At 57.2% G+C, this 14729-nt stretch overlaps 6 protein-coding genes across 6 annotated transcripts; 3 read left to right on the forward strand and 3 right to left on the reverse strand.

Annotated features, from left to right (window-relative positions):
• Positions 1–793: 793 nt before the first annotated feature.
• On the forward strand, positions 794–1177 carry ACA1_369790 (uncharacterized protein; the record flags this gene model as incomplete). Its single annotated transcript, XM_004340208.1, is given in 3 exon segments — positions 794–873; positions 950–1105; positions 1123–1177. The coding sequence occupies 3 exon segments, from the start codon at positions 794–796 to the stop codon at positions 1175–1177; spliced, it is 291 nt and encodes a 96-aa protein (XP_004340256.1).
• A 90-nt stretch (positions 1178–1267) lies between these two features.
• ACA1_369800 (Omethyltransferase domain containing protein) lies at positions 1268–3346 on the reverse strand (the record flags this gene model as incomplete). Its single annotated transcript, XM_004340209.1, has 9 exons — positions 1268–1455; positions 1561–1653; positions 1748–1816; positions 1889–1985; positions 2078–2226; positions 2334–2444; positions 2551–2624; positions 2705–2879; positions 3040–3346. 9 exons carry the CDS (start codon positions 3344–3346, stop codon positions 1268–1270), a joined length of 1263 nt encoding a protein of 420 aa, XP_004340257.1.
• A 397-nt stretch (positions 3347–3743) lies between these two features.
• On the forward strand, positions 3744–6869 carry ACA1_369810 (DEAD/DEAH box helicase domain containing protein; the record flags this gene model as incomplete). The annotated part of the gene is made up of 11 exons (XM_004340210.1): positions 3744–3995; positions 4067–4322; positions 4408–4613; positions 4725–4855; positions 4957–5089; positions 5218–5322; positions 5427–5515; positions 5608–5663; positions 5820–5935; positions 6017–6133; positions 6237–6869. 11 exons carry the CDS (start codon positions 3744–3746, stop codon positions 6867–6869), a joined length of 2094 nt encoding a protein of 697 aa, XP_004340258.1.
• Positions 6870–6943: 74 nt separating this feature from the next.
• ACA1_369820 (BTB/POZ domain containing protein) lies at positions 6944–9904 on the reverse strand (the record flags this gene model as incomplete). The annotated part of the gene is made up of 14 exons (XM_004340211.1): positions 6944–7021; positions 7112–7212; positions 7287–7394; positions 7532–7671; positions 7748–7880; positions 7997–8055; positions 8159–8299; positions 8392–8603; positions 8687–8817; positions 8929–9030; positions 9120–9146; positions 9260–9473; positions 9603–9671; positions 9803–9904. The coding sequence occupies 14 exons, from the start codon at positions 9902–9904 to the stop codon at positions 6944–6946; spliced, it is 1617 nt and encodes a 538-aa protein (XP_004340259.1).
• A 208-nt stretch (positions 9905–10112) lies between these two features.
• On the forward strand, positions 10113–11090 carry ACA1_369830 (meiotic nuclear division protein, putative; the record flags this gene model as incomplete). Its single annotated transcript, XM_004340212.1, has 6 exons — positions 10113–10136; positions 10170–10235; positions 10304–10361; positions 10441–10544; positions 10640–10862; positions 10939–11090. The coding sequence occupies 6 exons, from the start codon at positions 10113–10115 to the stop codon at positions 11088–11090; spliced, it is 627 nt and encodes a 208-aa protein (XP_004340260.1).
• A 202-nt stretch (positions 11091–11292) lies between these two features.
• Positions 11293–14309, reverse strand: ACA1_369840 (EGFlike domain containing protein; the record flags this gene model as incomplete). Its single annotated transcript, XM_004340213.1, has 11 exons — positions 11293–11676; positions 11766–12043; positions 12136–12246; positions 12340–12444; positions 12520–12724; positions 12807–13030; positions 13123–13247; positions 13321–13523; positions 13555–13868; positions 13970–14122; positions 14246–14309. The coding sequence occupies 11 exons, from the start codon at positions 14307–14309 to the stop codon at positions 11293–11295; spliced, it is 2166 nt and encodes a 721-aa protein (XP_004340261.1).
• Between the last annotated feature and the right edge of the window lie 420 nt (positions 14310–14729).

A 14729-nucleotide genomic window follows, 5' to 3' on the forward strand; every position in this document is an offset into this window, starting at 1 on the left:
CCTCGAACACGCAGATGGACGACAGCAGCCGAAGGAACCGATAAACCAACTCTTCGTCACTGGCCTTCAACCGTTGCGCGATCTCGCTCGACGTCGGCCACTGTTCACCAGGCAATCACATCATTAGCTTCTCGCTCGAACAGACCACACCTGAGCACACCAGGTCGCGTACCAGTTGGTCTGGCTCTGGTGGCACGACGTCAGCGAGGCCGAGGGTGGCGGCGGCGTGGAGGGCGCGGTTGTGCACGAACTTGAAGTGGAGCTCGAGCAGCCTCAGCTGGGGAGGGAGGATCGCATCGCGTAGGCTCTGGAGCCAGGCGAGCACCCTATTCAAGGCGAGCACGACCCATCGAGGAGGCAAGGGGAATGCAGCGCCTTCGTTTGCCCACGACGCGAATGGTTGGGAAGAGGGAGTGGTGGATGAAGAGAACGTAGAGGAAGAGGTTGGAGTGGCATAAGTGGAGGAAGGCGAGTAGAGGATGGTGGCAGCCACTACCAGCAAGGCCGCAGCCAGAGCAGCAAAGTGAAACACGCGCATCAGCTACAGATAGTGATTCTTTGTTGTGAGGTGCTGTAGTTACGTACAAGTGTTGGCTGGTGGTCGCTTCAAGCAGGTCCGCTTGCTGACACCCTGATCGTGCAGCCGGACCACCCGAAACGAACGACCGAAATGTCGCCGGTTGCCTGTACTTTTCCCTTCGTTTCCTTTTCTATTTCTTTGTCCAGTTGTCATAAAATCCAGCTTTCCTTTCTTGGTGGCGACACGACGCAGAGTGTGCGCCCTCAGCAGAGAATGGGCGAGCAGCTGACCGAAGAAAGACCACAGGCCAAGATGGAAGAGCTGGTGGATCGCATCGGCTTGCTGATGCCAGCGTATGACGCATATGTACGTAGGAAGGTGGTTTGATGACGTTCTTCCTGTACTATGTCGTGCTGTGGCCGGGGGTAGCGCCCTGCTCGGTAACATCCTGGAGGGACGCGTTCTTCCCAACAACGACCTCGTCCTGGATGTGGAGTTCATGTTCGACGTGACCTTGTCCCCTACTGGCGACCCCAACCAGGATGCCCCCGACGTGGCCTTCCTGTCTGCTGCCCTGCTGTTGTGGTGTGCCTGGTGGGCAGCTGGCCCCTTACGATTCTGCTGTCGCCCCAGTCCCTTCCTCTGTTGGACTCTTAACCAATAAGATCCCACCAAAGTGTAAAAAATCATCAAAGACAAAGCGTTTGTGAAAGTCTGTTTCAGACAGCGTAGCGTGGGAGAGAGACCTCACTGAGCGACAGCGCCTTCGACGAGGTGGAAGATGCCGCGAGTGTGAGTGACGCTCAGCATGCGGAAGCCGGCGGCTTCGAACACCTCGCGGAACTGGACCTCGCTGCGCTCCTTGCCGTTGAGCATCACCGCCATGTGCAGGTCCTGCAACTCCACGCTCACAGGGACCTGCCTGGTGTATTGACCTACACTCGATCGAGAGAGAGAGAGAGAGAGAGTGTAGTCAGCCAAATTGTGGAGACAATGGTGCCCATCACCTTACGGCTGAGCTGGGGGTGAGTGCAACGTACCTTCAGGCGCGAGCAAGCTGTCGACTACGATGAGCCGACCGTTGGGTCTCATCGCCCTGCGTACGTTCTCGAGGATCTTCACGCACACATCGTCTACAATACGTATTGTTCGCACATTGGCATGCGTCAGCTAATGGGGCCTGTCATCGACAAGCTACTTAATACATGTAATTGCACATCATCGTACCGGGCCAATCGTGCAGGATCATCCGCATGACGTAGATGTCGGCCGAGGGAACCCGGTTCAAGAAGCTGCCTGGAGAGACAAAAGACATGAGAATCCGTAAGCTGGGTCTTGGGGTGGTCGGTCGGCTGACTTGTCACTCACCGGATTCGAAGGCGATGCGCTCCTGGAGCGGACCCTGGGTCCATCGCTCGGAGCTCTTGGCCCGCTCGATCACTGTCGACTGGTCGAACAAGATGCCCTGTTGTGGTCCGAAGCAGCGGTTGATTGGCAGATCAGTTGCCATCACGAGTGCGAGCAAAGACGATTCTCGACTTTCGCGTCGATGGATACCTTGGCCTGGGGGAGTGCCTCGAGCACCATGGCGAGAACGCCGCCGAGTCCGCCGCCCACGTCAGCCACCACCAGGTCCTTACTACGGCCAACATCCTTGGCCACCCGCTCCCAATCGAAGTCCCACACAAGGGGACCCGTCATCGTGCCTGCGGCAAAGGAAACAAAAGAAAGAGGAAGAAAGAAAATGAGTCCATATGTGCCTCGGGACGCAGGACAGAGAGCAAGCAAGGAAAGAAGACGTGGAGACGCGTACGGCTGATCTCATCGAACATCTTCTGGAAGCTGGTGAGCTCTTCCTTGTTATCGTCCTCATTGTAGTACTGCCAGAGGTCCTTACCCCCGTGCATGTGCATGAACGCCATCTCTGCTCACACACACACACACACACACACACAAGAGCGCGACGTGTTTGTTCTAAGAATGAGCCACCGGCTCTTTCCCGCCAATACTCGGGACCGAGTGGAGCGTACCGCCGGTGGCGATCTGGTGGTGGAGACCACGCCAGCCGTTGTAGTGCGACTGCGCCCAGCACGAAACGGTGGACCTGAAAAGAGAAAGAGAAAGGGTCAAGTGTGAGCGAACAGTTTCCAACTTCAGCTGTGCGAGTGTGACTATGAATCGCACTTGGCGGTGGCGGGGTGATCTGCCCGGAGGAGAGCCGAGGAAGGCGTGTGCGAGAAGCGACGTCCGGGGAACTCCCTGAACACGCCCACCGAGGCCAACAGGCGGAGCGTGCGGTACAGCAGGTCCACGTCCTTGGCGCCAACTCGCTCGGCCACACTCTCCACTGACGGCCAGGCTGCACAGAATTTAATAAAAGTTAAAAAACCAATTTCTTATTTATTCGAATAAATAAAGCCTTTGAAATGAATTCTTCACAATAAATAATGTTTTATTATATTATTTAAATAAAAAATAGTCTACGGAGGATGAGTCACGTAAGTAGTGAGGTGACGTACCTTTGGCGCCGGCGGGAAGGGTGAGGGGAATGGCTTCGGGGATGCCCAGGCGGGTGACGGCGTGGAGAGCCTGGGTCTGCCAGTGGGCATGCACCATCTCGATGATCTTCATCTCGGGCGGAAGCACCCGATCGCGCAACGTAGCGAGGGCGTTGAGCAACCACGCGAATGCGAGCACGACGAAGCGGGGCGGGAGGAAGGGCATGGTTGGTCGGGCAACCACACTGCCATCACCCTTCGATCCCAAGCCCAAGAAGAAGATGGCGGCCACCACGAGGGCCAGCACAACCGCCACCAGCAGCCACATTGCTCGCGAGGTCAAAAAGAAATATTCAGTTTTCTTTGTGTTTGTATTTATTTTATCATTTATTTTTCGAACTTGCGGAGCATTCATTCATTACATTTATAATTGGGTGATGAGTGCGAACGGGGTCAAGCGGAAGAGGGCGGCAGGGAAGAGGAAGGCATCTGGCGATTCAACGCGAGATGGAAAAAAGGAATCAATTCAACCTGATGATGCCGCGGCGAGTCCCACAGCGATTGAGGCATCCAATGGCAAAACTGCAGATGAGACACCCGCCAAGAAGCAGAAGGTGGACGAGACGGCAATCGCGGCCATAGGCCAAACCAGGAAATCTCAGAAAATGAAGAAAAACGCAAAAATCTCGAAAGATGAGAACAACGATCAGGAGGCCGCACAAGAGATGGTCGACCAAACGGCGCAAACGACGGAAGGCGAGGAGGTACAAGCGGCGCCCGCGGCCGGCCAAGTGGTTCCCCACAGGCCCAGCGGCCTCTACGGCGAGGTGACCAACAAGGGCTGGGACGACGTCACACCGGCGCTGTCGGCAGGCGTGATGGACATCATCACCAACAAGCTGGGCTTCAACCGCATGACCCCCGTCCAGGCCGGCACCATCCCGCTCTTCCTCTCCTACAAGGACGTCTGCGTCGAGGTACACATTCATCAGCCCTTCGCCGGTGTGTCGTGTGTGTCGTGTGTGTCGTGTGTGGTGGCTGACAACAGTGCGATGGCGCTCGCCAGGCGTGCACGGGGTCGGGCAAGACGCTGGCCTTCTTGGTGCCCCTGTTCGAGATGCTCCTGCGCAGGGAGGACCCGCTGAAGAAGCACGAGGTGGGCGCACTCATCATCACCCCGACCAGAGAGCTGGCGAGCCAGATCACCGAGATCGCCAAGGTGTTCATCGAGAACCTGAAGGGCACGCCCGGCAAGCAGTCCTTCACGCTCCAGGTCTTCATCGGAGGCGTGGAGCTGTCACACGGTGCGCACACCCTACAACATAGCTACCACCAGGCACAACCCACTAACTCATAAGTTGTGTGTGTGTGTGTGTGTGTGGTGAGCAGACATGCGAAAGTTCCAGGCGGAGGGTGGTCACGTTATCATTGGCACGCCCGGCCGGTTGGAGGACATCATCAACAAGATGGACCACGTCTTCAACACCAGGAGCCTCGAAGTGCTCGTGCTGGACGAGGCCGACAGGCTGCTGGAGATGGGCTTCCGGCCGCAGATCAACACCATCCTCAACAGGCTGCCCAAACAGAGGCGAACCGTACGCACCCACGGCCCTGCCCTCCACCACTCACGCGCAGACGTTTTAACTCCGATCCACGACACGACCAACGACACGACACGGTTGTGTGTCATGCGTGTATGTCAACAGGGCCTCTTTTCCGCGACCCAGACGCAAGAGGTGGAGCACCTCGCCCGAGCCGGCCTGCGCAATCCGCTTCGTGTCGGAGTCAAAGTGCGGACCAAGGGCGCGCAGGTCAAGAACCAGAAGATTCCCCTGACGTACGTGATTGTTGATCGACAAACAACAATTCTTTCGAGTCACGCACGACACGCACAGGCGCACACAGTCGCGCACCCACTCACATGCCAATCGGAGACAGGCTTACGAATTGGTACATGACGGTCGAGAGCGATGAGAAGTTGGCGCAGCTGTGTCACTTCATCACGACGCACTCCTCGCAGAAGATCATCGTCTATTTCCTGACGTGTGCGTGCGTGGACTACATCTACCGGGTACGCACTCAACCGGCACACGACGCACGACACACACGCACACGGACACACGACGCACGACACGCACGACGCACGACACGCACGACACCACCACACACGCGCTAAACGCAAAGAATGGTCACTTGCAGGCGTTGACGGTCCTGAAGAAGTCTAAGGCCATTCCCGAAGATTTCGAATTCCTTTCGCTGCACGGCAAGGTGCCCCAGCAGAAGCGTCCTCTCGTCTTCAACAAGGTGCGGCGCCTGTCCCTCCATCTCAGTAGCGTTTTGGTGCGGAAAGCTCACCTGCGACACACACACGACACACGACACACACACGACACACATACGACACACAGTTCGTTTCGGAGAAGAACGGCTGCGCTCTGCTCGCCACCGATCTGGCGGCCAGAGGCCTCGACGTGCCCGACGTCGATTGGATCATCCAGTACGTGCACCCCCGCACGCTCTTCGTTCTTTCGCACACTCTTCGCTTCGTTCTTTTGATGTTGACGAACCGCACATACGTTTGGCTGCCAGGTACGACCCGCCGCAGGACCCGGACACGTTCGTCCATCGAATCGGCCGCAGCGCTCGTATGGGCCGAGAGGGCAATGCGCTCGCTTTCATCATGCCACACGAAAACGACACCTCCTCCGGCTACATCGGTAACACCACACACACGACACACACACACACACACACGACACACACACAGCATGTCGCTGACAATGGCGCGTGTCATCCATCAGATTTTATGAAGTACAAGGGCGTGCCATTCAGGGAGATGGAAAAGGCGACGGACGTCATGGACGTGATCCCCATCGTGCGCCAGGCCGCCACCAAAGATCGAGAACTCATGGAAAAGGTGCTTTGCTCCGTTGTCGCGCTTAGCTACGTGTGTCTGCGAGTGGCTCGCTGACGTTATCCTTGTGCTCTCCGATTGCAGAGCAAGCTGGCCTTTGTCTCCTTCGTGCGCGGCTACAAGGAGCACCACTACAAGTACATCTTTGTGTTCGAGCGCCTCAACCTGGGCAAGCTCGCCATGGCCTTCTCCCTCCTTCGCGTACGTCATTTCTCTTTTTCGCTTTTCGCTTTTCTCTTTTCTCTTTTCTCTTTTCGCTTTTTCCTCGCCTGACAACACGGTGGGTTGTGGTGATCGTGTGCAGCTGCCGTCGATGCCCGAGACCCGCAACAAGAAGGTGGACGACTTCACGCCGGTCGAGATCGAGCTGTCGGCGGTGCCCTACACGGACAAGAAGAAGGAGAAGCAGCGCAAGATCAAGCTGGCCAAGAGCCTCAAGGAGGAGGCCGAGAAGCGGGCCAAGGTGGGCAAGAAGGGCGCCGACGTCAAGAACTCGGCGCCGTGGAGCCGCAACCAGCTCAAGAAGGAGAAGCGCGACAAGCGCAAGATGCTCAAAGACAACAAGCGCAAGCGGATCGAGGAGGTGCGGATGGGCCTCAACAAGAATGGTGATGGTGACGACGATGACGATGACGGTGAGGAGGACTGGAAGGAGCTGGAGAACGATCTCAAGGAGGAGCGGCTGCTCAAGAAGCTGAAGCGCGGCAAGATCTCCAAGGCCGAGTTCGAGAAGCGCACGGGCGAGCGAGATCTCGAGGAGGAGTTTGAGAGCGAGCTGGCCAAGGAGGCCGAGGTGGCGGCCCAGGCCAAGGCTACGGCCGCGGCCGCTGCAGCTGCTGACACTGACGCGACCGACACTCCGCCCGCGGCCACCACCACCAAGAAGAGCAACAACAAGAAGAAGAGGAAGAACAAGAACAAGAAGCGAAGCCACTGAACTCATCGTGAAAGCGAAGCAACAACGTCATTAAAAAAAAATTGCAGCTGCCTCAACACAAGAACATGATGAGATCAGTCGGAGGTCTTCTTGTCTCCCTGCACAATGGTGACGCGATCGCCCGGGCCGTAGAGTGTCACGCCCACCCGCAACTGCAACACCACACGCACACAGCGCCGAGCGATGGAAGGCGTGAGTGATCAGCCACGATTGCTATCGAGAGGGGGAGCTGGTCGCCGCACCTCATGGGGGAGGCCGGTGAAGGCGACGCCAAGATCCAACCCATTGACGGCGTACGACACCGTCTTTTCGTCTGAGTCAATGACCAGCTTGACCACATCACCTGCATCACCATCGCCAACACACCAAGTGGTGGGTGAGGTTCGCCTTCGCGTGCACGTACGCACAGCCGCGTACCTGTGCTGAAGCCGTTGCCGTAGGGCACGTTGGAGCCGCCGGCGTCGGTCTTGCCCCAGCCCGCAGACGAGGCAATGGACCAGCTGGGGGCCACATTGCCAATATAGGCTGCAGCATCACAACCATGAGTGTACACACCACACACACGATACACGACACGACAAGCACCGACACGACACGACAGCACGACACACGACACGACACGACACAGCCGACGGAAAAGAAGCGCTTGGCTGTTGGCGTACTGGTAGCAGAGTGAACTCGGCCGCGGCCGCCGGCACCTCCGGAGCTGCGCCAACCGTTCCAGTCCTTGGTGGCCACGCCGATGAACATCCAGCCCGAGTTGCAGGCGTCCACCCGAATGTAGAACGTGTGCTTGCCCGGCCTGGAGGACTCAGTGCGTGGTGAGCCCACACGCAACAGTGCCATTGCGGAGAGTGGGGGGAGTGGGGGAGTAGTACGCTCGGACGTAGGTCTCGGCCAGCACGGTGTTCCACCGGTTGGCGGCGGACGAGGCCCGGTAGGACGCCGTCATTCGATTATCGCTCACCACGATGTCTCCGCTCTTCTGTGTCGCTGACCACCTCAGCGCACCTGCGCGAGAAGCCAGAGCCAGACACGGCGGCGGCTGTTCGTCACACCACAGCACGCACACACACGACACACACGACACACACGACACACACCAAGCTGTGGCTAACTACACGTACCCTTCCGTGGCTTGCACCGGCCTGCCTGTGTGAGATGTGGATCCGGACACAGCTTGTACCTGTTCACGGCACCACAATTACGTAAATATTCGTATTATATTATCATGTGATAAATAAATAAATAAATAAATAATAATAAGCAAGAAGGCGTGGTAGTGGGACCTGAAGGCCTCGTGCAGAAGCTCGTGTGTGATGGGCAGAATCTCGAGAATGGGGTTCTTGCCCACGTCCTCCAGCAGGAAGCGGGTCTCGAGTAACGGGAATCGGATCAGCGGCAGCAGCTGCTCCAGCACCCGATCGGCTCTGCGCGGGTACGTCCACGCAACGAAGCACCAATTAGGAGGAACGAAGATTAAAAAAGCACGAATGAGCGTCACGCACAACACAACACGAACCGTTCATAGATCTGGTCCTGCGAATATCGGATGACGGCGGCGAAGATGTCCTCCTCGTAGGCCTCGATCTCGTCGCGACGCAGAAGCTCCTCCCACATCCCCGGGTTGAGCCGCATCAGCGTCCCGTCCTTGGAGGCCCTGGTCCAGTTGCGGGCAAAATACTGAGCGCACAGCTGGCCCAGCTTGACACACCCGTACTTGGCTGCAATCTCCTGCAGGACGGAGAGAAGCGACAACAATTGTCGTTACACACACACACACACACACACACACACACACCGGAAGGAAGGACTACCATGAGCGACGCGACGTCCTTGTTGTCATCGTAGAGCATCTCGCCGCACTTTTCGCGAAGGGAGACGACCCGATACTTGGACGCCAGTTCGATCAGCAGTAGCAGGTCGGACTCGGCAAACGAGGTCGTGCCTGCGAAAGCGATGCATAGCGCTGGTCAGCATCTCGCCCGCAGTGAACGAAGAAGAAGAAGAGGAAGAAGAAGAAGAAGAGGAAGAACGTTCAGATGCGCTTCGTACGTACCGGTGTAGATGAAGTCTAGCATGTAGTTGAAGATGCGAAGCGGGATGTTCCCGATGTCAACGTCCACCTCCTTCACCTCGCACGCATCTTCCTCGTCCATGGCTGTACCAACAAAGCCAAAGCCAGCCGCGCACAGATGTGAGCAATCGCACCAACACAACAGACGTTGAAGGGCATAACGGAGCGATCACCATTCTCCATGTCCTTGGAGCTGTTCCCTGTAGCGAGTGACAGCGAATTCAAGTTGATGAGCGTTTGGGCCACAACAAACAAACAAACTACACTCCATGAAGCCAGCGCAAGCGAATGGAGAAGTGAAGCGCAGACGCACAAAGGAGAAGCTTGAACTCCTGCGAGGCCATGGAGAGCACAAACTTGTGGGCGGGGACGCTGACGGGCTCCTGGTTCTCCTGCAGGACGTTGAGGGTGACGTCGGTGAACATTCGCGCTGCGAGCAGCTGCCGGAGTCCCTTCTGCAGGTGACCACCAAAGGCCTTCGCGACAAACGACACGGCTCTCTCGACCGGCTCCTTGCCACGTCCATTCTTCACAACATGACGATGATGATGATGCCACACACGCGGACGGCGGCCGCAGCGGTCAGTGACAATGGCACACTGCAAGGCGAGGCCCAGAGAGGAGGCTTGGGTGTGGGGGGTGTACTGGCGCGGGACGTCAACGGGGTCCGACCGGGCTGGCAGGGCCGCTACACCGCCTTGATCAAAGAAGGCGCTTATGGCTTGCTATAAAGCAGGGGCGTAGAGCCCCAGCATGAGTGCACCAAACCCAACATGCCCAGATCGAGAGTGTTGCATTAACAAAGAAAATCAAATAAATTGGTTGGAGGTGATTAATAATAATGTTGGGGCGGTACCTCCATGTTCCAACCCGTCATTTCCATGAAGAAGCGCCCCGCCTCCGCATCAGCCCCCGTGACTGAGCTAAACGTGGCGATTTGCACCTCCTGGTCCTCCATCTCGTGGTGTTGGCTTTTCTTGAACGCTGCACAAGAAGCTTAAATTATTTTTTACTGGTTTTTATCATTCGCAGAAATCCGATTCAAAAATTCGTTTTACCTGGAATTAACAAATTGTAACAAATACGATCTGGCCGTTACTCCTTTCAATTTTAATCACACAACCGATTTTATACAAGCCCTACAAGAATGGTACGTCTGGCAGTTCATGGCCTTCCACATGATTCGTGCGGTGCCTCATCTCTTTTTCATGTAATGGCTTCAGTCAAAGAAGAAGGGACTATCGTACGAGGAGAAGAGGAAGCGCCTGCTTGACCTGCTTCACGAAAGGGTACACCTGCTGCCCAGTGCCGTCCAGTGAATGTTATGAATGAATTCTGACATTAATCGCGTTTGCAGAAAGATGCCTTTACGCTCAAGGAATTGGAGAATCTTGCCAAGAAGGAGAAGGGCATTGGTACGAGTGGCCTACGTGCTCTGTGATTAACTGTCTGCTGATATTGAAAATCGCTGGCCTCGTGTAGTGCCTCAGTCAGTCAAGGATGTGGCACAAGGTCTCGTGGACGACGGTGACATCATGCTCGACAAGGTGGGCACCACCAACTACTACTGGTCCTTCCCATCGCAAACGTTGATCACCGTACGTTGGACCACCACTTCCACAAGAGCTAGAACCTTGTGCTCCGCCTCCACTACCCTCTCTGGTTAGCTGACGCGGCGAACGGAACACAACAGAAAACGAACATCATCAACAAGCTACAAGAAGAAGTCGACGTGCTCAAGCGAAAGCGAGACGACCTCCACTCCGAAGAGAGCGCTTCCACCAAGGGAAGGGAAGAGTCGGACGAAAGAGACGCCAAGCTGGCCAGGCTGGAAGAGGTCAAGGCCAAGAATGCCGAGCTCAAGGCCGAGCTGAAGAAGTACATCGAGTTCGATCCGGAGCTCATCGAGGACATGGGTTCGTGCAGCACCAGCCTTCCAGCCCTGCAGCTCTCTGTGGGTTGGTCTAACGCAGCCTCTGTTTGGCTTCACAGAGAGCGACATTGCCGAAGCGCGGGACGCCGCCAACAGGTGGACGGACAACATCCTCACGCTGCGCAAGTGGTGCTCGGAGAAGTTCGGCATCGAGGAGGAGGCCTTCAACTCCAGCTTCTCCGTCCCGGAAGACCTCGACTACGTGGAGTAAGGGGGCCTCGTCCCCGGCCCACAAGAAGAAAGACCACCTTCTTCAGGGTCCCCTCGCCGCTCTTTGTGTCTGTACATAAAAGCCTCGTGCCAATGAGATAAGAGCATCGTCGCCTCTTATTCAACGAGCGTGCGGTGAAAGTGTTGTACAACCGTTCACGCAACATAGATAGTACATGTGTCCTCATAGCCAAAGCCTGAGACTAACAGGTCGCGGTGGCACCCCAGATCTGCTGGTAGGTCACGGAGCTGACCAAGAAGGCATCGCTCACCTTGGGCGACGTGTTGGTGGCCGAGATGTAGAGCGAGGCGGACATGGTGGTGGTGGGAAGACCGTTGCCGGAGGTGGTGGCGTTGTAGGTCGCCAGCAGGGTGCCGTCGACGTAGAACGAGAAGTAGGTGGGCATGTAGCGGATGGTGTATTCGTGGAAGGCCGAAGACGGGTTGCCGATCGCGAGGGCGCCGACCCACTTGAGGTACTTGTACTTGCCGTTGATGGTGTAGTCGAGCGCGCCGCCGTTGGAGCCGTCTTGGTTGGCGCGCACGCGGAACGTGATGGCGTTGGTCGGCGAGGCACGGTTGTTCAACTGTTAACATACACAGTGAATAGATTAGGGTGCTGTTGGTATGTGTCGTGTGGTGTCGTGTCGTGCGTGTGTAGCTTAATCACACGCACCTCGAACTGGGCAGTGAAGCCGGTAACGGAAGGGGCCTTGAAGCGGGCGGTGTAGACGCCAAAGCCCCACAAGGCGGACTTGGTGTAGACCGACCCGGCCGTGAAGTTGAACCCGTTGCACGGCGCCGCTGTGGTGCAGGGCGCGATGGAGAGCTTGAGCTGGTTGGACGACGTCGACACCCTGGCGGCCTGGTTGGCCTGGCTGCCCGACGCCGAGGTACTGGTTGACCACATGTTGGTGTCGAGCGCGCTGCCAAACGAAGTCACGCTAAACTTGGCTGTGATTGGGGAGAGATCACGTTAACATGCAGGTTGCATGCGTCGAAGTGCAGAACGGTGCGATCGAGCGCGAAGCGTGGTGCGGGCGTACTGGCGTCGGTGGAGCAATCGGAGCCGTGGAAACCGGTGTCGCACTTGCACTCGCCGGTCTTGGTGTTGCAGCAGCCGTGGCCCGAGCACGACTTGGGGCACGTGAGCGAGGCTGTTTGTGTGGTAAAACAGTTAATATCATCGGATGAGTAGATCTAGCGGACCACTGCTTCTTTGCAAGCAATGCTTGATTGGCAATACGTACTATAGCACTTGGCGCCAGACAGGCCAGAAGTGGAGCTCTCGTGCAGCGTCCAGAGCTGGGGTCCAGTGGTCGTCATCTGGTTCGTCAGCGCAGTGTAGGTGGCGTCTGTGCACACAATCAAGACGCACTGTGAGATCGCAGAACTATGATAGTTCAAGCGCGTCATAATAAGGACAGTACCGTTCTTGTTGACGAGGCCGAAGTTGCTGTTCTCGCCGTCGCTCCCGCGACCCTCGGCCGGCTGATCAGACCACTGGAACCAATGGAAGCCGACCAGGCCAGGCAACGGGGCCAGCTTGGTGGTGTAGTTCTTGTAGCCCTCAGCGCGCAGGGCCTGGGTGGCCACGAGAAGGCCGGCACCCTTGGTGTTGGGCAGCCCAGAGTCCTGTGAACATGTATTGGTGTGTTATTAATAAACAGTAGTGTAGTGTGATTGCGCTGATAATGAGGAAGAGATGAACGCGTACGGCGGCCTTGTAAGCGAACTCGCCGATGAGGATCGGCTTCTTGGCCGCGTTGTAGATGGTGGTGATCCTCGAAGTGGGCGGGCCGCTGGGCTCGCTGGTGCTGGGGTAGGAGTTGATGGAGACCACGTCGTTGTACTCGCCCGCAGCCCTGAGAACTCCCTCGGTCGGTGCGCCGACGAACCTCACGCCCAGAAGCATGTGGTACGGATCGTAGGTCCTGATCGCTGTGTGACCACCCATCATTGGCTGGTGAGATGAAATGCAAATGAAAGTGTCGCTGGGAGGTGGTTGATGAAGCAGAAGAAGGGGAGCGCACCGGTGCGGGTGACGTTGAAGAACTGGGCAGCAGCCAGGTAGCCGAAGTTGTTGGAGTCGGTGGTGTGCGCCGTCGAGGCCGCGGGAATGGTGGTGATGGCATCATAGCTCGCGTAGGTTGTCCCCCTGCAATCGGCGCGAGGTGTGTGAGTGTGCTGCTCATGTCAAAGTTCAGGCCCATCAGCCTCTTGGTCCGTACCAGGCGGTGTTGAGGGCCTGAATGGTGGGGTACTTGCTCTTGAGGAACGAAACGGCGCGCACGCGACCAGGCGCAGTGGTCGAGAGCGAGATCAGCATCTGGTCCAGGATCGTGCCCGGACGACGCCAGTCGTCCTGACCGCGGTCTCCAATAGGTCCCCACCACATCTGCGCAGCATACACCAGGGTCTCGTTGAGCACCTTCTACTTCTTGACCCAGACCAGGGGGCTGTACCTCATTGTCGAGGAAGTAGCCGATCAGCTTGGTGTCGTTGCGGTACGGCGAGCAGCCGGCCTGGGCCTCGGTCATCACGCTCGCAGCCCAGGCCGGGTTGAACACGTCCGGGAACAAGCCGCCGAGCCACGTATCGAAGCCCTTGCCCAGGCTGAGGGCCCGGGTGTAGGGGAGGCCCTTGGTGATGACCACCGTGTCGGACCACGCACCCAGGGTGTTGAGCTTCCACGAGTTGAGCCGCGACACGACCGAGTCGGCCCAGGCCGACTGGCTGCCGAACTTGGCCTTCACCGCCGCGTTGTACGCCGAAGTTCCTGCGCCGTCGGAGTTGAGTTAGTGTTCGGAGTTAAATAGGTGACCCTCCGCTCTGGTGATGCGAAGAACGTCGAAGAAGGCGTAGTGGGGGGTTAGGTACCGCCAGCAGGAGAGTCGCCCGAGTAGGTGACGACATCGACGCCGTGCGAAAAGAACTTGGCGCCCTTGGGATCGATGAACCACCACGCGCCCGATGACGACTTGCCCACACTGAAGAAGCATCTGTCCGGGTAGCCCAAGTCGATTGCACCATCTACGTTCGCAGCGAGAACAGATCGAAGAGAAGAGGAGAGGAATCAAGAGAGATGAGATGAGATGGTTGCCTCACACTCCTGCAGGAGTGGCTAACGAAACCGAACGCGGTGAGGGTGCGTACTGGTGGAGCTACAGAAGAGTGCGAGCCCGAGGAGCAGGAAGAAGGAGAGAGCGGCCGTTCGCATGGCCGGCTTGCAGAAGAAGATATATACGACAGGAAGGGAGTGTGGTGCTGTGTGCACGGGGCGGCAGACAGATAAGAAGAAGAAGACGCGGAGACACTGGGGTTTTATCTCCGCGCGCGGCCAATGGCGGAGGCTTCACCACCGTGCAACCCTCCGGTGTCGGCCTTGTCTGCCCCTTCTGAACAACCTGAACGTTCATTCGCTGAGCGGGGATTTAAGGGCTTGTGTGATTTGTGACAACACAACCTGAGAGCTCATCCACGGCACAATAATAAAAGGCCAGATAAGGTACTGCAACAGCATCCCGGACGAATCAGGCTCGGGCGTCGTTTCCATTTTTCCAATAAGCTTGCACGAACGGTTGCACAACGCGCCAGTTGTGCCCCAACGTTGTGTTATGTTGTGCCAACATCTCCTCGT

This window comes from Acanthamoeba castellanii, assembly GCF_000313135.1.
Source record: "Acanthamoeba castellanii str. Neff unplaced genomic scaffold scf7180000084664, whole genome shotgun sequence".
Taxonomy (NCBI): domain Eukaryota; phylum Discosea; order Longamoebia; family Acanthamoebidae; genus Acanthamoeba; species Acanthamoeba castellanii.